Below are 26527 nucleotides of genomic sequence, written 5' to 3'. Positions count from 1 at the left end.
TCTCACAACACAACTGTGAGGTACTGTAGGTAAAGAAATATGACTACCTTATTTTACAGATTGGTAAAATGACAGAAAGAAAGGTGATGTGACTTGCTGGAGGCCATATAGCAAACTAGAGCAAAAGACAGGATTCAAATTTAGCATTTTTGTGGCTCCTTTCCAAGGCTTCTTCCACCAGACCACACTGGACTTGATGTTGCTTGAGATTCTGTGGAATTTCTATAAAAAGCTGTTTGACTATAACAAAGGCAGTTCAGTTTAACAAGCTAATAAATATTCATAATGACCAGCCTTGTGTCTTATAAGGATGTTTGGTTTTAAAATATAGGAGCTGGTGATCAAGTACTGTGGAACTGCAAAAGACCATTCCTCTCACCCTCATCAATCTGGAGAAGTTGTAAAGACTCAAAGGTCATATTTGCCAACAAATTCAATTATCTTTTAACTTTAAAAACACACACACATACACGGTTTCAGGTTAAGCTCACAAACAACCCTTCCCTTCTTTCAGCTTGTAATCACACCTGATACCTCAGTTTCATAGTGGATATTATTTATTATAATTTCTCTCTGTACCAATGACTAAACTGAAGCTATCCTGATAATTAACACATCCCCTTCTCCACTTCCGGAAAGCTACTTTCATGCTTATTTGCTAGAAAATATTTGGCTCCCTGGATCTGATTTAGTCTTTTCCTCTTTGAAGAGTCTACGTCAGATGGTAGGAAGGCAGTCCTACCTCAGAGAAATGAAAATCAAGATTAAGCCAAAACAAGCAAACAAAAAATAAACAAAAGACCCCTGGCTAAAGAATAAAGAAAATAATAGTCTACCAAAGAACTTAAAATACCAAACACTTAAAAACAAATCTAACACATACTCTCACTTACGATTTTTTCCTTTTTATAAGATTTTCGACAAATGTTGTCTTCAAATCTATTATATGAAGGAGTGGAAAGGAAATTCCATTCTTTTACATTTAAAAAAAAAGTTATCATTTGTTAAATTAATATTCCCTACCTCATCTTCACAAACTTCTGCCTTCTTTCCCTTTTTGTCATCTTTGTCCTCTTCATCCTCATCATCCTCATCTGCTTGATCATCACTATCATCGTCATCATCATCATCATAATCACTGTCTCCTCCCTTCCGTCTCCGTTTGCGGCCTGGAGTAGATGTACCCAATGAATGCTGTTCTTCTCCTATATCACCACCCACTGTAGTGTCTCTCTTGCCGGTTTTCTTGGCATGAATGATTCTAAGCCTTTAAACACATGATATGCAAGTGGTATTATTGACTGTAGTTGTAGCATACACATACTCTACTCTGTACTTCATTCCAGGTGCCTCACTCATTTTAAACTCAAATTTACTTCTGTCCTACAACAACCTTCTGCTATCTCACTATTTGTTACCAGAGACTGACATTAAGAAATTCACATTGTAGAACACTTCATACAGAATTCTGACCCATAAAAATGTATTCAGTTCTGCACTGGATTTCCTGCCTTCAGGGTAATTTCTACTGAGTAACACTGAACTCCTGTATAAAAGGCATGCAAGACCAGAGGAATTTTAAATAGCCAGCCCTGTAAGCTAGAGAGAAGAGCCCATTTCAATCTTCCTCCTCTATTGATTTTTCCCTTTTTCTTTTGCACTGCACCTGCTGAAATCTGCATTTTACCCACCCATTTTAAAAGGCCACTATTAAACATGTGTGTCTGGGAAAGCTGAGAACTGATGATAGTAAAACAAAGAACATCATTTTGCTGAAGTGATCTTAGCGCTAGCAAGGTGATAGTAAACTTGACCCTTGATCCTGTATTTTTTTAAAAATAGAACTTTCTTAGGTGTATTTAGTCTATTTTACATTATGTTTCTATTAGTCTTTATGCTTTGGCTGGTCTTTTCACATTCCGGACACAACACTCTCTCTAAGAAATCGTAACCAGCTAAAGTAATTCAGAGGTTAACAAATGTGTTAATTTTAACAAACAAAAGAGAAACTTACATACCAGTATTTATGATTGTTGTAGACTTTCCTCTTCTACAAAATCCTACAAAAAAAGATTCCATAGAGCAAATGTTATAGTTCTACCTACCAGGAAGCTAGCAGGCAAACACACTGAATCATAGAAGATATATATAACCAGGCTCAAAATAGTCATTTAAAGAGCAGGCCAAAAACATAACTGATCTAGAGTAGATATAAAAAAGTGTGTAGAAAAGGCAAATGTTTTGTAAGAGAAGAGGGGAGGGAAGGAGGATGGGAAAAGTGAAAGGATTACGACAAACACAATTACCAGCAAGTAATTTTTCCTTGTCGTACTTCCCCACTTCTCCCATCCTACGAAACAACATTCCATACAGCAAGTGGCTATAATGAGAAGTGTGAAAGTAGGTGGCTTCTGAAACAGCAGCCTAGAGAGAGAACACTGACAAAAATGTCAGCTCTCTAGAATGCTGATATATCTAGCCAGTCATGAAGGTCAAAGACTGAAGTGAGGAGTGGGCAGTATTCCTACACAGAATAGATCATTATCATTGCCTCAGTTCTCACTGCTCAAGAGATAATAGTGTCTTTAGAAGACTAAGGCTATGTCTACACTACAACTTATGTTGGCATAACTTATGTAGCACAGGATAGTGAATAAGTTACACTGACATAAGCACCAGTATGGACAGTGCTATGTTGTCTGAAGAGCTTCTCACACTGACATAGCTACTGCCACTTGCGGGGACTGGAGTAGTTAAGCCAACAGGAGAGCTCTCTCCCGTCGACTTAGAGCAGCTACACTAGAGAGCTAACAGTAGTGCAGCTGCATTGCTGTAAGCTCTAGTGTAGCCATGCCCTGACAGTGAGAAATTACCTACCTTCTGGTAGGACATATTTAAAAATTATCTTTAATCCACTTGAAGATTTAGAAGATGTAGAAGATCTTAGACCCTTCTTTTGCTCATGGAAACAGATGTTTAGACTTTCTAATATACTTTGGGTAAAATTTTCAAAAGTACTTACGTGACAAGTACCTAAGTCCCATTTTCAAAAGTGACATTTTCAAAAGGCTTCTAAGCCTCACTGAACATCAGTGCCTAAGTCACTTTTGAAAATTGGACTTAACAACCTAAGTCACTTAAGCACTTTGGAAAATTTTATCCTTTTTCTAAGAGAAGTAAAATTTTCCAGCATTCACCACCAGTCTGGAAAGTTTTCTGTGCACAAGAGTTAACATATCAGGCAAAAGCATAGGTGAATGAAAAGGCTGACTAACATAAAATTCAAAACTTTGGGCATAAAAATCCAGAGATAACCTGAAGGACAACTTTGTCCAGAAACATCAGCAGATAAAGTAGTTCAATAACCAGTGAACGCAATTCTCAAATGCACCTAAAAGAGAAGACGGCATGTAAAAAGACCACTTCAGTGGAAAGCAAATGAACAGATACAACTCTGAAGGACACAAACCGAGGTTTGCATAACACAGAAAATGAAAAGTAGAAAAATGAATCAAAGAAGGAACCACAGAAAGCAAAAGGCAGCATTCTGCACTCTAAGGCCCTGGTGAACCCTGGTAAAATGCAGTCACTATGTTATAAGGAGCAAGTGACCAATGAGAACTCTTCCCGAGAGCACAACTTAACAAAAATGCTCCAAATAGGACAGGTGGTGGAACATCTCCTGATTGTGTCTGGCCACTTAGCCCAATCAGGGGAGAAAGCCCTGTCTCAGAAAGCTGTCCCTTTAATCCTCTTCACTTCCAGGCACATACAGAAGGTGGTGTTTGAAGGGAATGACCTCCTGCATAATCTGACCTCAGCACGGACCTAATGAAAGGTCTTATTGGGGCTGGAAACCAAAGATATGGGGCCAGCAAGGTACCAACCTACCTATATTAAGAAAATGACATGAATCCAATCTGAGCAGATCTTTGCAATATTCCTGGAACCAGGCAAGGGAAAAGAATGGGTATCCGTGGCCTAACTTTTCAAACAGGCCTTAAATTCTGGATAGCCACCCTGAGATACCTCAAGGTTTTTAGAAGTACTGAGTGCACATGCCCTCTAAAAGATGCTTCAAGTTGGGCACCTGAAAATGGAGACACCTAAAATCACTAGTCAGTTTTGAAAATGTTGGCCTTCATTCCTACCCTCAGTCCCAAAAGTACACAACAATGTGCTTGATCTGTGGTTATGGTTTACAACTGAGGTGGCTTCTCTGTGAGAAGGGAAACTAATCTACTGTGGGTGTCCCACAACAACATCAAATCTGAAGGATCTGATTGAGACCCCTGCCTGAGGTACTTCAGTGTTCTGCCCAGAAGGATGAACTCATTGGTTCTGCAGGCAGCCGCATGCTCTTTGTCTCCCTTTGCCCACTGATATAAGTGACAGTTTGATGGAGGGAGAGAGATAAGAACGAGGAGTCCCTGAGGAGATAAAGACAGCTAAGATTTCTTGGCTACATCAGAGCTTCAGCAGCACTGTTTCAACTACATACCCACAGGAGAGGACTGGCCTGCTGGGATCCAGATGAGATGGGAGAATGATTGGGCTTGCCCCAAGAGATAAAGCCATTATACCTATGTAGTTTGGGAACCTGCAGTATTAGCAGAGGTCCACAGCTACATTTTTTTCCATAATTTTTTTTTTAAATGGTCAGTATTTTTCCTCTACCTCCCTCTTGTCCTTCTTCTTTACTTCTTCTTTCTTCCTTCTAAGACACATTAAAGGGAAAAAAGGGAGAAATAGGATTAGAAACATAAAGTACCTGAAGCAAAGGACCGAGAAAGGATTCAATGCTTCCTGCACAGCAGGCAAAGATGACAAAGGGAACGGGAGTGGAGCCTGGCTTTGTACACCTCATGTGATTCACAGTTTCTTTGCCTTCTAGCCTCCCGGTAGATGGAGCTATTATGCTTGCTGTATGGAATTTTGTTTTGTACGATGGGAGAATAGGGGACATAAAGTGATTACCCTTGAAAATTTGCCAATTTTGCCCGAGGTAAATAGATGAGATTACCTCAGTATTTGCATTATTCCCTAAACTTACTATAGGAACACTGAGGATGTACTGCAAATAGTGAGGTAGCATTATTTAGTTATCAAAGTAACTGGCAAGTTTTTAAGGGTGTCCATTGTAACAACAATCAAGTCCTTTATAAGCATATTTAAAATGAAAATTGAGAAGGTGGCAGGTCCAATCAGTTTCTTAACGTCAATAACAATTTGACAGCTAAAGTAACCTTTGAATAAGAAATGGTTTACCTCTTTCAGAGAATGCAAAATGGATTTGATTTTCTTCCAATTTTGAGACATAGTAACCCACTGAATCTCACGCATCTTTAAACGATTGTAAAATACTGGCCTTGGGCCAAGTTAAATTAATATCCTTTCTTAATAAAGTATTGCAGTTACTTTTTTTTTTTTTTTTTTTTTTAAAACACAACTTAGCTGATTTTTGTCTTTGTTTAAATTTCTACTATAAAGATTTGTTCCAAACACACAAAAGAAATATTTAAGGAAATATAACTTACTTCCGCAATTTGCCTTCAACCATCCATTTATCTCTTCTTAAATTTGACATATAATCAATGTTCTTATCAATTTCACTGTCAAATACAAAAAAAACAAAGGTTTTAGGTAGTTCATAAAATATCACCAAGCAAGAATATGCATATATCTGAGATACACACACACACACACAAAATATATTACATATATAAAAATTACATCCAAAAATACTTCATTAAAAGAACAGGAAGATTGCAAAGGCAAGCATTCAAAAGTTAGGAAATACCAGAATTCAGGTTGCAAGTGCAACTGGACTGCACACACAGTGGATATTCTTTTAAAAACTTTGAGCAAAATCTCTGCAGCTGTTTTTGAGTTTGGAGAAGGAGTTGGTTTTAAAGAAATGAGAGAATAAGTAGTTATTCAATATTTCTTTTTATAATACTCAGTAGCCTCAGGCCTTATTTGCCACAGACTATTCAAACCCAGTACCAAACACAAAGTTATTAACATCCTCTGGGCATTTCTATAGTGCTCTAACCATGGTGTTTAAGTGCTTCACAGATAGTAATGAATTTATCTTCAAAACAATCTTCAGAGAATAGGTAGTATTATCCCCATTTTACAGATGGAACACAAACACGGAGACATTAAGGCCAAAATTGTCAAAAGTGTCCACTAATTTTGGATACCCAACCTGAGAAACCTAGGCCCTAATTTTCCAGAATAATTAGCATTTTTATAGAGCATTATATGTTGAAAGCACAGCTTCAATCACTTTTAATTGCAGTCGTGAGCAATCAGCACCTTGAAATCTGGCTCTAGGTGTCTCATGTTGGACACCCAGAAAATTAGGAATAAAGTTAAGTAACCCGCTTTTAGCAACTGATGTCCTTTGAGATGTGTAGTCTATATATATATATATATATATATTTATATTCCAAGGTTGGTGAGTGCATGTCCAGTGTGCACATGCTGGAGAATTTTCTAGTCAGCAGTTCCCACTGAGGCAGCACAAGCATCATTTCACAAAGGTATAAAGGGAGAAGCCACCTCACCCTACCTCAGTTCCTTCACTACTGAGAGAGCCTGTGATGTCAGTAGTAGCAGGCATGGCAGGTGGGTAGTGGAATATGTATACAGACTACACCGGTCTCAAAGAATATTAGTTACTGTAAAGGTAAGTAACCTCTTTTTCTTCTTTGAATGTTAGTCCATATAGATATTCCACAATTGATGACACCCAGGCAGTAGGCCTCCCTCTAGGCTAGTCTCTGGGTGTACAAATGGCAACACAGATCTTCCTTGTGCATTCTGAAAGGATATAAAGGACAGAGCCATCATGTCTCAGTTCTTTCTCTACCACCTGTAGTGCATGTCAGAGTAACTCTCTTCAGATTTACCTCCACGTTGGCTTCTGGTTAGTTAGTGTTAAGAATGTAGTCAGATAGGTGCAGACACATGCCACAGAGGCACCTTTCCCTATGTTTGCTGGCAGTACCAGCCTCCATGGCAAGTCCCCGGGCTTAAAAACTGCCCATCCTGCAAAGCAGTTATGTCTGTGGATGACAGATACAAAAGGTGTCTGTTTTGTCTCAGTCAGAGGCACACCCAGGAGCGCTATGAATTCTGCAGGTCCTTCTCCAAGTGGACCCAGCAGTCGAGGGAACCACTCCTAAGGGCTTTTCTCATGGAGCAGGCAACTAGGTGGGGCCAGATTCCAGACATCTAAGCTCAAGGGGGACTGAATGTAGTTGAAATCAGCCCCAGCATAAGCTTCAAAACCACCTGAAGCCTTCTCATCTAGAAGGCATACAGATAGGTCAGATCTGGACTGCAAGCCTTGAAAAGAGAAGAGGCAAAGGTGGCCCTCCCTTGACCTGGCTTCAAGGCAGCATAAAAACTACCAGGCTGTCGGATGCTGAGGGTGCCTCAAAACTTTGGACTAGTCTACAGTAGAAGCGCTACAGCATGCAGCTGCACCACTGTAGTGAGTGTGGTAAAGACGTGATCCATCGGGAGAGAGCTCTCCCATCAGCATAACATCTTCGCAAGAGGAGGTAGCTATGTTGGCAGAAGAAATTTTGCCGCCAATATAGTGCTTTTTACCCTGGCGCTTAGGTTGGTGTAACTTACACCGCTAAGATGTGTGGATTATTCGCATCCCTGAGCAACATAAGTTATACTGAAGTGTTAGTGTAGACAAGCCCTATTAGAAAAAATTCCCTGAGTACTGGTGCCAAATGGACCTTCCACCCCCACAATGATGGCGCTGCATTAGTCATCTTGGTATTGAGGCAGTTGGAACTGTCTCTTCTCTCTCCCCAGTGGGGATTGCTGACTAGAAAATTCTCTGATGTGTGCAAGTTGGTGAGTGCACTTCCCAATGTGGAATATGTACACGAACTGGCATTCAAAGAACATCACACAATTACTGGCCATTTGTGAACATTTTGATTTAAGTGACTTGCCCAGCATCACATACGAACACTGTGGCAGAAGCAGGAATATAGTACACTTCTCCAGGGCAGTATTCAACTTCCTTAATCCTGGAACTGTCCTTCCTCTTCCTGCAACCCCCTGCCTCATACACACCTTCCAATTTCTGCAACGAAGAAATCCTACAAACAGCCTCATTCTGAATTATTATAGTGGTAAGCAGCCAAGCTACCTCCGCTGATGATCTTATTAATCTAACTGCTACATAAAGGAAGGGATAGGCAAGTATTTGGATAAAAAACCCAGGGTGCTGCATAAAGGTTAGCTGTTCAACCCTTTTTTGAGTTATTTCCAAAAGGAGCTGGGGACATTTCTTTAAAATCAGCTCCCTCTCATAACTCAAAGTCTTGAGAAGAACATTCCCTCTGGGCATAAACCAAGTATGGAAAATTTAAAATTTCCCAAGGTATTTCTTTTGAAAAGTTGTGAGTATATGAAAATAGGGAGTTATAACAGAAATCAGCTCTCACCCTTAGCCACAACAGGGACTAATAGAACTCTACTATAACAAAATATGATGTACACATTATGCATTATATGATGTATTTGTACAGCATGGATAAAGGTTTAGAAAATCTTACCTCACTACACTTTTGCTGCATGCTAACTCATTAATAAGGAAAGCAAGTACCGATGCTTTCTGAGCTGGAGTATGTGCCTGGAAAGCTTTGGTCTTTAGACTTTCTGTAAGCTCAGTTTGCCCACAGTGAGCTTCCATAAAAATCTGTAGAATCTCAGAAACATTGTCACGGTTGACACCAACATTCAACAAATGTTCCCCAAGAGTTGTTTTGGCCTAAAAAATAAGTTTTTTGGTCAATCACATAAGAACAATAAAATACCATAACAGACCCAATAATACATTATGGTTAAAAATAATACTTTGTTTGTTTTGGGAGTCCAATCCCAAACTTAAAGTTGAGTCCAGACAGCACAGTGCAACAAAATGCATGCATCCATTGTATGTTTCAAAAAACTGAAATAACACTAATGTACATTAAATAGGTTAAGTAAAAGCAGACCAACATGCCAAGTGGTATTTGTCAGAAAATGATAGATATTGACTAGCACAATTCAGAATGTTTAGAAAGGGCTTCAGTAAAAGGTTAAATTAGTCCAAGCAAAAAAAAATAAATAAATAAAAAGGCAGAGAATCATGGTGTCAATCAGCGTTTTGATAATGGCGTTAGAGGGGAAGGAGCAGATTTTGAAGGAAGAAGCAACAAGATTTGCCGAGAACCTGCAGGTGAGGGTAGAAGGAACAGGAGAAATCAAAGATGTACCCATAGAGGTGATGGTAGATCATGGGAGAAGGTGTGTATGGGGGAGAGGGAGAATGTAAGGATCAAAGACAGATCTCTGGGGAACACTCACAAAGGGTGAAAGTGAGGAGGAAGAAGAGGAGTCACTGAAGGTAACACAGAAAGAGTAGTCAGCAAGATAGGAGAACCACCAGGAAAGTATAGTTATTGGAGTCCAAGGAAGAGAGAGTATCAAGGAAAAGTGGGTGATTTTAATGGTTACTATTAATAATTTATTTACTAATATTATTTGTTTACCACTGTAAGGTGTATAGGTCTTTTTTCTTTTTACCTTGTATCCTGTGATTAGTCCTGGATCACAAACTGCAGCTGAGAGGAGCCTTACAAGTAAGTCTTGTACTTCTCCCATGCTGTCCCCTATGTTTAACAAGCCCTCCTGAAGAACACTTAGATTAGGGACATCCATATTCACATCAAAGCCAAGAACTTTACCAAAGTTGCGCAAGAACTGCACCACCATGAGACAGTCTGAAAATGTGCTTCCAGAGAGAACAAGGCCTGGAATGCGAGGCAACTCTGGCAAAGGCTGAAAATCAAAGAGAAAAACAATGAGAGCTTCAGTAGGATCTTCCAAGATCACTATAACTTGCAAGACTTGATGTTAATAATAAGCTACAAAAGGTTGGGGTCTGAAGGGTGAAATAATTCCACTATTTTCACAGGTTATTTACTACTGACACGTTGGGCTAGATGTGGCACTCAGACTCTACTCTGAACTATAAGGCACTATAAAGGTGTGTGCGTGCGCGTAGGGGGGGGAATCTTATAAAATGAGAAAGTAGCTTTCTGTACGCAGTGTTGTTGTCACTGTGTTAGTCCCATGATATTAGAGAGAGAAGGTTGGTGAGGTAATAGCTTTTGTTGGACCAACTCTTGTTGGTGTAAGCTCTAAAGCGTCTCTCTCTTACCAACAGAAGTTGGTCCAACAAAAGATATTACCTTACCTATCATGTCTCTCCAAAGTAGCTCTCAGGTAGACAGAGCTGACAAAGACAGGTCCTGAGGGAACCATAGGAACACTCAAGCTCAGGAGAAGGATTACATTGGGGAAAGGAGTCCCAGGAGAAGCCACGCCTACGGAGAAGGCTCCAGCTGGGGTTCATGTAGTGAGAGAGACTTTTACAGTAATAATCATGAAGGTTACTTTAATATTTTAAAGTAGGAAAGCATGTGAATTTTTGGCGTCCTCAAAAGTAGGTCAGCCCCAAAAGTAATTTCATTAGATAACTAAAACAATATTGCCTCAGTATTTGTAGTATCCTTTAGTTAATGCTTACATTAAGTATATAGATAATAGTGCAAATACAGTTATCTAAGGCAAAATTGGAATGTTTTTAGGGGCAGCTGCAGTAAGAAGAATTAATTATTGACACAATGGCAAGAGACAGAGACGAGAGAAACAGCATTAAAAAGAGGCAAGAAAATAAGTAAATTTACATTATTATGATTACCTTCTGGTCTGCTAAGCACATATCTTCATTAGGCTTCTTTAGCTCCTTAGCCATTTCTAATTCCAATCTTCGCTGTTCCAGTTTACGCTCTTTATTTAATCTTTTTTCATCGCGTTTCTCTTGCTTTAACCGCTCTTTCTCCTTAAATAGAATAGAATGGAAAGAAAATTAAACCCATGCATTATACTTACAATAGAACAATTTAAGAATTTGAAAAGCACTAGTTACGTAATCTTAATAATCACCATAGCAATTAAAGCATTTGGATTAAAAGGCGGCAAGGGGAGAAGCTGCCCTCCCCAGTACTGTAAATAGAGTTAAATCATGCTGTCCGTGAGCAGATCCGAGATCTGTGGCAGAAATAATTTCTTATATTGCTTTCCATGTGCCAGCAATGGACATTTAATGGAGATGGCCAGGCTTCAAATTGGTCTCTAAAGTAGACATCAGTGCACTCTTTCCGAAAGAGTGGGGATGGCTTAGCCAAAATGGAGTCATTCTGCCTCAGCACATCAGAAAAAAGATTCTTCCGGAGCAAAAGCTTCTTCTGAGTACTAATGACTGATAGCCTCACATTTGGAGCAATTGCCTATCAAGTCAGAAGAATGGGCATATATATCCTAACAAACAACTGCAAAGAAAGGGTCACTGCAGACTGCAGCAGTCCAGAACACCATGCCATTATTAAATCTTCCCTGAAGATGTATAGTTGCCAACAACCCCACAGCAGGGGAAACTGTATGACAAGATATAAATCGACACTGTGCAGCCACTCAGTAATAGCCCTTTTTTTAAAAAAAACAGAAACATCATGGTTCTCCTGTAGTTTTTTACTATCCAAATCACACAGCAAAATGTGCATACTGTGTCAGAAGGGCAATGGCAATTAAACCCCCTTATTGTTGCCTGCTAACCCTATCAGTGTTAGTGATGTCCTAACACTATTGATGGCATAGGTAGCCATTTCCTTACACGGAATGCTTTCTCCAGGTATCTTGCCTTTGGAGAATTTAGAAAAATCCTAACACCAGTCAAGCTCAGCTATGTCTATCATTTATAGTCATTCAAAAAAGTGTAGACGGAATGGTGATGGGCTGCATGTAGAAAGTGGGGACACCTATTCCATGCAGAAGTATACCATGTGGAAGTCTGGGTAGTTATAGTACAGGCAGTTAATATAAAAATAAATATGAATGTGTATGTCTACGGAACACATTTTAAACCACCGACTTTACTTTTTTTTTTTTTTTTTTTTTTAAATCACACTTAATGTATACATTTTATAAAGAGAAATAGGTTAGTGTGTGCAACTTTACTGCTATAAAATTATTTTTGTGTGTTCAACGCACACAGCTTTGGGGCTTGCATCACTAAGCAGTGAAGCATGCAAAAATCTCACCACTGCACATTCAGCCATACGGTATTCTATACGCATAAACATAGCAACAGCCAATGAAAAGGTCAGCTATCTTTCTCTCTCTTGCTCCTCAAACACTTTCTACATTTATGTTTCCTTTTATTGTATTAATTACATTTAATCAGGCATCTGGTATAACTGATGCTGAATTTGGAGCTCTCCTAGTTTCAGGACTGGCTCTAGGGGTTCTGTTCCCCCGACAAAGTGGTAACCTCCGTTCTGCCAGCCCACACTCATCCACACAAACACTGAATATTTTGCTGCGCTTGGTAATGCCTGTTTTGTCTGCATGTTTATTCCATAAACCTCTGCACAACAAATATGGAATTTAAAATGGAAAAAAAAAATGTACATGGACTTTGCAATCATTCTCTAACATCAAAACCAACTCTTCTGCATCATACAAGGGCAAGTCGATAAATCCTCAAGAACCTAATGCCATGAGGGTTAAGATAGCACAATGTGTATAGCATCAGCCTTTCCCTTGTCGTGACCAAGGGCCAGACAATGGAACTAAACTGATTCACACCAGCTGCGGAACTCTTCCCATGAGTCAAAATAATTTGGTGGTTTTAGCATAATCTCCTTTGTCTGTATTACAAAATCACTTCAAAATTTTGCATAACTGTCTTTTGATGAAAGGAGGACCTAGGATTGGAATAAGAGACGTGCTGAAGGGCAGGATTGAGGTGCCTTTGCAGAGCTGCATGGAGTAGTCTCCAAATTGTCTGTCTTCAGTCCGAGGATCACTGACAGGACTACTGAGAAGTGATTCAGATAATCTAGATATTGTATAAGGCATACAATCCTGGAGTGCTATTTACATAACGTCCAAACAGTGGAAAAAAAGACATACATTTCCTTTGTGTGGGGGACAAAGCAGTGAAGAGCAGAGCTCGATGACGACCTCTATGCTTGTCATGTATGTACTTGTGGATTGTGGTAAACCCAGGGCACAGGGAGCATCTACTGGCTCATAATCTCACCTGGAGAGACAAAGTAGCCACATCCAGAACTCCCTACATAGCCTGTATTATCTGCTGCAGCCTGGCCATATCAGCACCCTGCCCAGTTGAAGATTCCATCCCTCAGCCCTGTGACTCTTCACAGGACACACACTTTTACTTATGCTTTGCTCCATTCACCAGAACGCGGCTCAGTGTCTAGAAAGCCAAAATACATTAAAGCTACATAAAAAAATCCATGCCCTTACCGCTATTAAATAATGGAAAATGCTCTCAGAGCAAAGCATATCTGGGAATTAATGACTGGTTCTGGTTTAGTGCCCCTCTGCTTCGTCTTGGGCCTCCAGTACCCCAAAACTGGTTGGTATTTCCTAGAAAATATCCTATACCTTGGCTATTATTATTTACATATTTTTGACAATTAGCAAAATGCTATGGACAGTTACGAAAGGCCTGGGAAGGGTAAATAGATTTATTTTAAATAACACTTTCTGTACAGGCAATGTTATAAAAATGGTACATTGTTACTCAACATATCTGCTCCCGGGGTGTATTAAGAGTAGTCAGTTTATTTTATTGACTAAAATAAACACTTACTACCCTTTACTTTTGTTAGTAACATTAGCGCAGAACTAAATATAACTGTAGGAGAGTGAGCAAAATTCTTCTACTGCTCCTCCTCCTCCAGAAGACTTAAGTGAGTTTCACATGGAGAATCTTTATTATTGGTGATAATGCATACAACTGAAAGAACACAGCTCAACCCTCAGTTCTTAGGCCGAATCTGCAGGGCTGGCAGATAGAATACCTTTTTTAAAATTCTTGTAAATGCAGCAAATTTGACACACAAACCACTGAGACACACAAAGAATCAATGACCCCGTTTGTTAAGTCTCATTTCAGAGAACAGTACACTTAAATAATTTTGCATGAAAATCGCTATTTAAATGGACAGATAAATCCCTCTTGCTTTGAACTGAAGCACAAAAATACAAAACCAAAACACAGAAAAAAATTCAATTTTTAAGTCCCTGACTTTTTCCAACATTTGCATTAAGTATAGCTTTGAGTTAAGATATTTAGCCTTATTCTTAGAGGTATGTTGGGAGAAAGGCATGGTCCTGTGGTCTGACCACCACAGCTCTAATCCTGGATCAGACAGCGACCCCCTCTTATTTAACCTTTCCATATTAGTTAATAATGTTTACTGTACCGACACCTCACAGGGTATTGTGAGGTTTAATCAGTTAATGTTTGCAAAGTGCTTTGAAAATGAATCTCATTATATAAAATGTTAAAGTATTATTAAGTTCAAACTCAGACTTTTATTAAAACTGGTTCATGGGAGGTAGAGTCTATTCAGATTAAAGAATCAAAGTTTTCCTGCCACTTGGAAATATTTGGACAGAAAATCTAAATACAAATGTTTCACATTAGTCACTTGAAAAGGACAGTTTGTAGAAACAGATTAATACCTTTTTTCAGAAGGCTAGGATTTACAGTGAAGAATACAGGATATAATAATTGTTTTTAGGCCAACAATACTGTGAAAAAATAAATTTAGTACAGAGGAATGTAAGGTGGCTTTGACCAATTGTTACAAAACTTGATAACATATGGGACTATTAAGCCTCTGTATTGAAGCATTTGCCATATAATCCAGTGAAATGGTCTATCCCTGTGCATTTTATTAATCTTTTGGGTCCTTTACGTTTTTGTTCTGGGCATAATTAAAAGTGAGAATATGTTTCTTCTGACAGCAACTTGTTCTCAAATTTAAAAGGCATAAATAAAATTTAATATATAAGGGAATACTGTAGGTTACATGGAGAATAAAAATGAGATTAATAAAACAGAGGTCATAGGAGGCAGATATAAAAACAAAAACCGCGAATATTGTTGTTGGCGTTTGCATTAAGCGTAAGATGAAAATGTAAGTTTTTCTTTAGCAATTAATGTTATAAAAAATCTAAAGTTGTATTTCAGTATAAGCATTTCTATTTACTAGGTAGTAATAAATGTTCATCCTTTTAGTAACATTTTAGATTTATAATGTATTATTTAGAGTGATTTTAGAGACAATAATATGTACAAAATATGGAATCAATGGGTTTTTTCCAGCAACAGTTTATTATGTTTTAATTAAAATTTTACCCCACCTAAAGGATACAGAAAAATGTGCTAGTATAAATCAGCCGTATTAAATTATATTTAATGGTTTATGTAAACCATTTAAATATTTATTTATTTAGACCATTTAAAACTGTCCAGTTTTAAATGGTCAACTTATATATGGGATGTTTAAAACAAAAAGGTTGGTTTAGTTAAGAAAAACTGACAATTCCACATGGCATTTTCACTAAGCATATATTTATGGTATAAATCCTCATTGATACAATATGTGCATCACTATTAGAATCACTAGGGTGCTGTGAATTCCATTCTACTTTCAAACTGCTTATTAGACAACTTCTAAAACCTGAGGTACTCCCATATCATAAGTGATGTCTACAAAATTGCTGACAGAGCCCTTTAGCAATAAATGCATGTTTAACAACCTTTTGTTGTTTACTGATCCCTGAGGAATTATAGGGGAAAAAACCTCTGGTACAATTATGATAGTTTGTTACACAGTTTACATAAATAAAATGATTACAAGTTTGTGTGTGCTATTGTTTGAAATTTAATTGCTAAACTGGAGGAACTCAGGAGAGTCCTGACTAAGTATCTATTTGATACTACACCCTGCATTCTACACCCTCTGATTTTCTTGTACTTTTTAATGCTGGTAATAGAGCATATTGCTAGGTCAAACCATGAACTCCACAGTCAGTCAAAACTTCCATTAAATTCTGTGGAAAATGGGAGATTTGCATGAATATGGAATGTAGAGTTTGGTCCCATATTAGCTACTAATACCTCTGCTAATACATGATGCTACTGTACTGAGCTCACAGTACTGAGAATAGAGGAACACGACAACGTTTTAAGAAAAACACTTCAATGTGTTGATATGCTCCTTAATTTTTGCAAACAACAAAAAACATTTTTCAACCACTAATAAAGAACTTTTTTTTTTAAAACAAGAAATTATAAAAAATTTAATTTCTATCACAGCAGTTTTCATTTGGCACCGCTTCAGAGACCACTCTGCTTTCAGGATAGAGTTTTTTCACCAGATTTTTTAGTGAGATATTTCCTGTTTAGATAAATAGTTTTTTTTTTTAATTATATCAAGGAAAAATACATCACCGTTTTTTTTTTCCAGCTAAATTGTGGGCATGACAAAATAATGTTATTTTATGGGACACTGCAGCAGCTTACAAACCATTAGAAAAGAATGTAATCCAACTTTCTGATACATAAGAGCGGCTAGGTAGCCTTCCACTTCCCAACTGTTAGGCATTATTTTGATGTTAAACACAGAATTAAGCTGCTAGAATTAATTTTGTTTAAATTTATAAACAGTTAATTGAGCCAAAGCTGCTTATTACATTCTTTAGAAATGTGTTTAACGGAAGTCTGCTCTTGCTACTAGTCATGATTTAGATATTCCTTTTACCTTTAATTCTTTAATTGTCTGTGATTTGTATTTGATTATTTATTTTGCTACTTCTTGATTTACCAAGTGCTTTAACATTTTTATAGTTAGATATTAATATAAAAGTAAATACATTATACTATAGAAACAAAAGGCAAGGTTAGCAATGTTTTAGCCTTGAAGCTCTCTGAAGATAACATCATGGTTAAATCTGAAGATACCGTCAGACTGAAATATGAGATGTAAATTAGTCCATCATGGCCTAACAAAAGTTTAATCAATAATTTTGTATATTGCCTCTGGTTTTATTATCTATGCTATTCCAGCATGTAATTTTATTAAGTCCTTTTTATTTTTGCAGTGTACACTCTGTTGCAATACAAGGTACGGTATGAATTGACATTTTAACCACTGGAGCGGCAAATGTTGATTGAAGTGTTTTATCTAATAAATCTCTAATTATTACAGTCTAAGTTGAATAAGCTGAATAAAGTACTCCTGATTAAACAGCTTTTTCTTGAGTTACTTAAGTTACTGAACATAAGCAGTTTTGTTTAATGTTGTTCAATCTCAAATCAATTCTAAGGACCTTTTTCAATTTCTTTCTCTGACCTTCCTGGCCAGAGTTATTTACGTTCTGTGCAAGTGCTATGTACATAAGTGATTTATTCCCCTTCAGGAGGCTCATATATTTTGTTCTGAAATGGTAAGGGATTTAAAAAATAAATTCTCATAATTACACAAAAAATATTTTGATATAGCATGAATTACATGTGAAAGAAAGAATGCTTGTTAGTTAAATATGTGTAAATAGAAGTGTCCACCCTCCACTTTGGACAACTTTATGCTTTGCTTTTTTATGGACTTTCATGACCATGGATTTTTATTGCACAGAATGTGAAAGTGCAAAAACCTACTTCTCCATGGATAGGGTGACCAGATGTCCCATTTTTAAAGGGACAATCCCATTTTTGGGTACTTTTTCTTATATAGGTGCCTATTACCCCCCACCCCCGTCCTGTTTTTTCACAGTTGCTATCTGGTCATCCTATTCATGGAGTAATGTAGTTGCAAAATTTAATGCAGAAATAGAAGACAGATAATCAGGGTGAGGGAGACAGTGTCAGAAGTATATTACTTATCTATATTACAGACACAGGGACATTTTCTTTCAGCTTGATTGTCAGAGCCCTTACTTGACCACAAAGGGATGCAAGAAGGAGCAAGGCCTACAGGACTACGATGGGGAAAGTAGGGGCTACTTTGCCCAATGCTCCTTGCTGAGAACTAGGCAATGAGGAGAGAGTGAAGAGAAAACACAAGGAGGAGTAAGCTTCTCCACAAAAAGAGGTGAAGTAACTTACTGCTTCCCCAAAATAAAGGGGAAGCAGGGTGGAAACTGACTCTCCAAAGCCACAATTCATCCTGTGATCTTCTCCTGGGCCAGTGCAGCTAACATGCATATTCTATATGCATAGTCTGTAAGAAAGAACACATAGTTGTGGTCTTGAGCTTCACATGGGGAGCACAAGTGTGGATGCAACTTAAGAGCACCTAAGAAGAGCTGTCCTCAGCCAGGACACCTTCCTTTTGTTTTTATAGTAGCCAAAGCTCCACTATATGCAGCCCGCGAATCACAAAAAGATATAGGACTGATGATAAAGAAATGAAAGCTTAAAACAATAATGTCAGACAAGAACAGCAGACAAACAGGCCTTCTCAACAGCAAGATACCAAAGATGTTTCAGAAAATAAAGATTTAGTGTCATAAAGACACTTCTTTTTGGATACAACTAGAACATCCTCATCAACTGCTAATCATCTGGCTTGATAACAAACAATTCCATGAAGGGAAGACAGAACTTATAAAAGGTATGAAGGGCGCTAACTATATTTACTACAATCCAGACCTCTCATATAATCCTCTTGTACTCCCACATCAAAAGCTTTCTATGGTCAGTGATAGGACATGAAATTCAAAGAGGAGTTCATGATATGTATTTATTTTTAGGCATTTCTCTCAAACAGGTTTGCGGTTTACAGCGTGGCAGGAAAATCCCGTTTAAAAGTGTGTATGAGTGAAGATTGCTTCCCACATACCATACATTTGTTCCTAACCTCTTTGAAATTTATGGAATTTAATGATATTTTAATATTTACTCCTTTATATATGTTTCTATGTAGGGGTATTCTACTATTCTGATAACATTAATCAAGAAATCTATTTATCTGATATCCCACTATTTAAAAATATTTTGCTGAAAACAGAGAATAAAGCAGCATTAGCACTAATGTAAATGGAAGTTAAAATATTTTGATTTTTTTCTTTCAAAAATGTTCCCTCATCAACATATATCATCTTTTATTATGTGTTCTATGTGCAGCTGTTGGAAACATCCATGCTTCTGGATTTACACTTCTATTCTCAAACCTAGCTATCAATATACAAATGAGAAATTTGTTACTGAATGTGGTGTTTTTAAACACAGTTAACTCTATCAAATGAAGGCCTACTCCTGCAAACACTCATGCATGCAACTAACTATACACATGAGAATAGCCCTAAAGACTTAAAGGGGACTAGAGACACAAAGTGGGTGAGGGAATATATTTTATTGGACCAACTTCTATTGGTGAGATACACAAGGTTTCGAGCTTACATGGAGCTCTTCAGGTCTGGGTAGGGTTACCATATTTAAAAAATAAAAAAAGAGGACACTCCACGGGGCCCCGGCCCCGCCCCTTTCCCACCCCGCCCCCGCCCCCAACTCCGCCCCTTCCCCGCCCCAACTCCCCCTTCTTCCTCCCAGCCACACGAAAAGGGCTGCCCAAGCGCTACTGGCTTCACGGTTTGCCGGTCAGCCCCCAGACCCTGTGCCCCCGGCCGGCGCTTCCCCAGCATAGCTGGAGCCTGGGAGGGGAAGCGCCCAGCCGGGGGCGCAGGGTCTGGAGGCTGCCCGGCAAACCCGTGAAGCCGGTAGCACTCGGGCTTCGGGCAGCCCCTATGCCTCCGGACCCTGTGCCCCCGGCTGGGCACTTCAGCTCCTGGGCTCCGGCTGCTCTGCTCCTCCCCGGACTCTTCGGCTCTGTTTAAGAGCCAAGCTGCCCGAGCCAGCGCTACCGGCTTCGGGCAGCCCCCTTGCCTCCGGACCCTGCGCCGTTGGAGCAGAGCAGCTGGAGCCCGGGAAGGGAAGTGCCCAGCCGGCGGCTCGGGGTCCGGAGGCACGGGGGCTGCCCGAAGCTGGTAGCGCTGGCTCGGGCAGCTTGGCTCTTAAACAGAGCCGAAGAGTCAGGGGAGGATCAGAGCAGCTGGAGCCCAGGAGGGGAAGCGCCCAGCCGGGGGCGCAGGGTCTGGAGACTGCCCGGCAAACCATGAAGCTGGTAGCGCTCGGGCTTCGGGCAGCCGCTATGCCTCTGGACCCTGCGCCCCCGGCCGGGCACTTCTCCTCCCCAGCTCCAGCTGCTGTGCTCCTCCCCTGACTCTTCAGCTCTGTTTAAGAGCCGAGCTGCCCGAGCACTCCGGCTTCAGGCAGCCCCCTTGCCTCTGGACCCCAGCTGCCGGAGCAGAGCAGCTGGAGCCGGGGAGGAGAAGTGCCCGGCCGGCGGCTGGGGTCCGGAGGCATGGGGGCTGCCCGAAGCCGGTAGCACTGGCTCGGGCAGCTTGGCTCTTAAACAGAGCCGAAGTCTGAGTCAGGGAGGAGCAGAGCAGCCGCGGGAGAGGAAGTGCCCGGCCGGTATTTTTCCCCGGACATGTTCGGCTTTTTGTCAATTCCCCCCGGATGGGGGTTTGATTGCCGAAAAGCCGGACATGTCCAGGAAAAAACGGACGTATGGTAACCCTAGGTCTGGGAAACTACTGGGACTACTCACATGTGTAAAGTTAAGAGCTTGTGTACTTGTTTGCAAGATCAGAGCCAAAGGGTCTATCCTACAGTTCTTTCTCAGTCAAAATTCCCATTAAAGTTTATGTAATTTTGCTGAAGTAAAACTTTAGGCTGGAGTCTCAAGAAGGTAAATGGCAGAAAACACTGATTTATACTTTGCCATGATGCTTTCTATTTTCAGTGTGTATATTCTTTCATTTTATTTTACTCTTCACACCATTTATCGCGAGTACAGAAATAATTCTAAGAATAAACAAAAAATTGAGAATAGACCTTTTCATGGATTAATTTGCCAGGTAAAATTTGCTTTCAGAATAAATAATAATAGTTTAAGGCATAGCCTGTTCGCACTTGTGAAACTGTTCTTGTTTGGAATTTGTTTCATTCATTGGATCAAGCGCAATGATTATTTAGAGCTTTAATGAGACATGTATAATGTACATGAAATCATTTTCAGGCGAAAAGAAACAACATGGACTACTGTGAATCTATTTACATGCCAGCTATGTTATGGCTATTCTAGTTACCATTACATAGGCAAATTGACAGAGTTAAACTACACAGCATATATCCACTTTTATCTTGAAACCTAATACAAATGTTCAATTCAGAACATCTTTAAATTAAGTCATCGGGCCAAATCCAACCCACTGTTATACAGAAATATGGTAAGGGATGGAGTCAGTCTCTTATTTCTATCTTAGCTAGATCTGCACCGGACTGATCAGTCTTCAGCAGATTTGGCCTGGTATGGAAGGGGTGTATAGCTCCTCAACAATTCTGTGGGTGGGAAGCCTCTGTAAATTAACTTATCATGCACATCCTGATCCCCCTTCACACATCCTGACCTACAGCCTTTGGGGAGGCAGGAATTCACCAAGGAATCAGTTCAATGCACAGATCAGTCCAACACTTTTATTACAGAATCACAGTGTCATTGAAAGGGGCAGTTCATGAGAATATAATTAATGTAATGCTTCAGGAAGGAACCTGAACTCCCATCACCGGACAGACAGTCCAAACTGCCCCTTGAGCTTCCATCTCTAATCACTGATTAGGGCACCTCCCTTCCTGGGGATAACGGCCAATTCTTGCATGTATCTCAAGCTCATAGTGACCATACCCCCGAGGCTGCTCCCTAGGTCTGTCTCCCAGCCTAAATTCTGACTCTGGGTTTCTGCCACCTCCCTTCAGCAGCAGATTGCCTCTCCAGCAAAGCCACACCAAACCCCTTCCACACCATGCCCAGTCTCTCTCCGGAGAATCACCTGGCCCAGAAAGAGCTGGTAAATTCAGGAAAAGACAGTTACCTTTCCATAATTGGTGTTCTTTGAGATGCGTTGCTCATGTCCATTCCACATTAGGTGTGTGTGCTCGGCCACATGCACCAGTGCCGTAAGTTTTTCCCTCAGCAGTATCTGTAGGGGAGCAGCTCCGACACCCTCTGGAGTAGTGCCCGCAGGGCCTTGTATAAGGGATGCCACCAGCTCCCCACACGCTCAGTTCCTTCTTGCTGGAAACTCCGACAGTGGGGAAGGAGGGCAGGTTGTGGAATGGACATGAGCAACACATCTAGGAGAACACCAGTTACGGAAAGGTAACTGTCTTTTCTTCTTTGATTCCTTGTTCATGTCCATTGCACATTAGATGACTCCCAGCAGTTCCCGTGGAGGCGGGTAGGAGTTCACAGCTGTGCAGATTGCAATACAGCTCTGTCAAACCCAGCGATGTGTCTCTGACCTGCTGAGTGAAGGTATAATGAGACGTGAACATGTGGACCGAGGACCACGTCATGGCTCTACCGATGTCCTGGATCAGAATGTGCGCCAGGAAGGCCACTGAAGATGCCTGCACTCTAATCGAATGGGGCTTGACGATCGGCGGGAGCTTTGTTAGCTCGAAACAGGTCTTTATGCAAGAGGTGATCCAGTTGGAAATCCTCTGCAAAGAAACCAGAAGGCCCTTCATCCTATTCGCTGTAGCAATGAAGAGCTGAATCAATTTACAGAAAGGCTTGGTAAGTTCCAAGTAAAAAGCCAAGGCCCTTCGGATGTCCAGCACGTGCAGACGCCTCTCCTCAGCAGTCTTGTGCGGCTTGGGACAGAACAGAGGGAGGAATACACCCTGGCTCATGTGGAAGGAAGATACCACCTTTGGTAGGAAGGCTGGGTGGGGCCGCAGCCAGCTGGACCTTGTCCTTATAAAACACTGTGTAAGGCGGTTCCGAGGTCAAGGCCTTAATATCGGAGACTTGTCTTGCCGACGTCATCACCACCAGGAAAGCGATCGTATTGAGGACCCAGCGGTCCAAAGTTATTGCCGACCATGCAGGGAGGAAAAAGGAAAGGTGGCTGCAAAAAAATGGGAAAATAGGATCCAGGAAACCGACTGGCAGGTCGCCCCGGGTGCACCCTCAAAACAACTTTTTAGCTCCGTGCTTGGAGAGGGTCGAGCCCAACTGGGCAGAGGGTGGGGGCAGGTGGCTTGTGCACCGTCTGTAGCCCTTGGGCTTTTTGTGCGGCTGGTCCTGCAGGGGCTGATTCCCTTGTGCCTGGGGAAGTTGCCGTTTCAACCATTTACGTGTTAGGCCCAGAACATAGAGCCCCAGGGTTTTTAGGGTGGTTTGGGAGTTCTTCAGCCCATGTAACTTCTTGTCCATCTGCTCCGCGAACAGGGCCTGGCCATCAAATAGGAGGTCCTGAATCGACTGCTGAGCCTGGGAGGAGAACCCAAAGAGGAGCAGCCAGGACTCTCGCCGCATGGAAATGGCGGACGCCATGGTGCGGGCGGCAGAGTGTGCAGCATTTGATGTCACTTGAGGGGCTGCCCTGGCAGTGGCCATGCCATCTTCGAGGAGGGCCCGGAATTCCTTCCAGGAGGGCACTCTCAAACATGGCCGTGGCCTGCCACATATTGAAGTTGTAGCAGCCAGGGAGGGCCTGGTGGTTGGCCACCCTCGACTGTAAGCTAGACGAGGAATACATTTTTCGTCCGAACAAGTCTATTCTCCTGGAGTCTTTATTTTTGGTGGTAACTCCGGGTTACCCCTGGTGTTCCCTGTGGTTAGCTGCCTCAACGACCAAGGAATTGGGGCAGGATGGGAGTAAAGGTATTCGTGCCCCTTAGTCGGGACAAAGTACTTACGCTCTGCCATTTGAAAATGGGGGGCAGAAAGGAGGGGGTTTGCCACTAGGCGCTGGATATCTTCAATACCCCTTCGTGACGGGGAAGGGCCACCCTAGCAGGGCTGTGGAGGACAGGACATCACCTAGGGAGTCCGCTTGCTCCTCCAACTCCTCTGCCTGCAGGCCAAGGTTGGTCACGACCCTCTTCAACAGCTCCTGGTGCGCCTTAGCATCATCCAGAGGAACCGGGTGAGGGGCTCTGTGATGGTCTCATCCACAGACTACGAGGAGGAGGCCGTTACCGCAGGTTCCATGACACCCATTGGTAGTCCAGCAGGCTGTTCCCCTGAGTCCATATGGACTTGTGGGGTCTTATCCCCCTGGGCCTCAGGCACCGGAAGGAATTGGGTCGTCGATGCCACTGGCCTGTCCGAGTCCCTGACGCCGAGCAGGCAGGCTGGGAGGGCTGGGTGAACCCCCACAAGTTCCAGGGGTACCACGGGCCCAGCCACTGGGCCTGGGGTCATGGGGCAGCTTTTGGTATTGACGATTCAGGCAGCACCGAGGGCCTGGGAGGCTGCCCCGTCGATGTGGAGCCTTGCTTCGTACCGGCGCCATATCCGGAGCTACTGCTGCCCAGTCACCCGGATCCACTGGAACGGCAACCCTGTGCCTGGTGATAATCATAGTCACATCTAGAGGAGGACCAGTCCGAGCTGGACGTGTGCCTCCGTGGGGACCTAGGTGACCGGCGGCGCTCAGCGGATCCACAACAGGAGACTCGCAATTGACGCCTCACGCTTCAAGACCGGTACTAAACGAGGAGTGGGACCTGGAGGTATAGCGGGCCGGGAGGGATCTGTCTTGCGGATCATTGTCAGGGCCCATGGCTGTGGTCCTCCGATCATTCCTGGGATCTGTAGCGGTGTTCCAGTGATGCGAAAGGCCAGTCCCAATGTTCCTGCCAGGGAGCGCATGGGTCTGCGCCAGGTAACCGGCGAAGTGCGCCTCGAATCCCACTGCTGGTGCCCAAGGTCCAGTGACTGTAGAGAATGTCTGCCTCTCTAACTCGGAGGCATGATGGCTTCAAGTGGGTGGATGGTGGTGGGACGCCCCCCATGATGGGGAGCGGTACCATTGAGGCGAGGATGGACAGAAAGATCCCAAGGCGGGCTTACCCTGAAGTCTGGGATGTCAGGATCTCCTGCACAGCCTGGAGCGCTTCAGGCATCGACGGCACCTGAAGCTGATGAAGGCCCACCTCTGTGTCCAGGCTTCCAGGCAAGGAACGGGGTGGGATGCATCGCTCAATGTGAGCTGAGGCCTGACTTCCCGACAGGGGAGATGAGCTGCCCAGCGTAGGTCTTAGCTCGCCCCCAGCCCTGTCCTTCCCCTTGCAGGGAGTAGGAGACAGTCCCCTACTGGCCTTCTTTGACTTCTTGGACGGGGCGATGGACAGGGATTGGTGCTGGCTTATCGACGGCGGGGCACTACGCACTAACGGTGCTGGGTGCCGAGTTGGACCTTTGCTCCGGGGCCGGAGTGAGCGCCAACTCCATCAGGAGCACTTTGAGTCTAATCTCACGCTTTTTCTCGGTCCTAGGCTTAAAGGACTTGCAGATTCGACACTTATCACTTATGTGCCCTTCACCGAGGCACCTGAGACAGCTTCTATGTGGATTGCTCATGGGCATGGGCCATTTGCAGCGATCTCAGGGCTTAAAGCCTGGGGCCCAGGGCATGTCCGTCCCCCGGCTAAGTCCCTGACGGGACTAACAAAACTATAACTACTGCTAAGGGCTAACTAACTCAATTACTAACTTTACAAGAACTCTAAGCATAAGCAATGCTAGTAAGAGCAGCGAACATTCCGTGCACCCTCACTGGCAGCAAGAAGGAACTGAGGGTGGGGGGAGCCGGCAGCGCCCCTTATACCGCACCATGCAGGCGCCACTCCAGAGGGCGCAAGAGCCACTCCCCTCCGGATACTGCTGAGGGAAAAACTTCCGGCACTGGTGCATGTGGCCGAGCACACACACCTAATGTGGAATGGACATGAGCAACGCATCTCGAAGAAGAATTAGTGTTTTATACAACCATTACTTTTGTGTGACCATGGGCCTGGATTAGATCATTAATCAGAAATTAGCTTTCTCTGATGCATACAAACTACTGATTTAGTGTAAAACTGTAGATAGAAACTGCGCAATTGTCATCAAATTTAGGAAAAATAAGTAAACCATCTGAAGATTGAAGTCTTCATAGATCCATAGTTTGGGATTATTTCCTTAACTTTGAAAGATAACATTATAAATTATATTTTTATATTTATAACACACCCATTATTCTGAAAAATCTCAGAGCACTTTGACAAACTTAATTAATATACAAATTATACACAAGGATCACTTCACTAAACACTCAAGTGCAGCCATCTCTAGAGTGGAATTTGGCAAACATATGACAATACAAACTCTACATAAATGTTTTGTAGAGGAAGCAATACATTTTGTAACTGAACTGAAGGGGAAAATTTGGTAGACAAAGTGCTATTACGTGAGCTTCAGTTTGGCGAATGCATAAAAGTTAAAGATTTTTGGTTCTTGAAGTATTACAAATTGAACCTGATTTCTACATCTCATCCAAAAGATAACACTCCCAACACTATGCTGGGGCATTGGTTCAGTGCTGTCTCAGAGCAAGTAGTGCCACCTGCTGACTCAAAAAGCCAAACAGATTTATGTGAGAGTTCAGTGTGCACAATATAACTTAATTTAATGGTTCATTTGAGTGAAAATATACAAGGAAG

The 26527-nt window shown here is 41.8% G+C and overlaps 1 protein-coding gene across 24 annotated transcripts in view; it reads right to left on the bottom strand.

Annotated features, from left to right (window-relative positions):
* Positions 1 to 26527, bottom strand: part of BAZ2B (bromodomain adjacent to zinc finger domain 2B) — a 272137-nt gene that overhangs the window by 46643 nt on the left and 198967 nt on the right. For all 24 annotated transcript variants that reach the window (XM_054043380.1, XM_054043386.1, XM_054043395.1 and 21 more), the window contains 5 exons: positions 10787 to 10927; positions 9607 to 9861; positions 8595 to 8809; positions 5538 to 5612; positions 1024 to 1267 (listed from right to left, as the gene is read on the bottom strand). In XM_054043380.1, the coding sequence (XP_053899355.1) occupies positions 1024 to 1267; positions 5538 to 5612; positions 8595 to 8809; positions 9607 to 9861; positions 10787 to 10927 (930 nt within the window). The remainder of the gene's footprint in view (positions 1 to 1023; positions 1268 to 5537; positions 5613 to 8594; positions 8810 to 9606; positions 9862 to 10786; positions 10928 to 26527) is intronic.

Source organism: Malaclemys terrapin, chromosome 11 (assembly GCF_027887155.1).
Source record: "Malaclemys terrapin pileata isolate rMalTer1 chromosome 11, rMalTer1.hap1, whole genome shotgun sequence".
NCBI lineage: Eukaryota > Metazoa > Chordata > Testudines > Emydidae > Malaclemys > Malaclemys terrapin.
This window is presented reverse-complemented; position numbering and strand designations above follow the sequence as displayed.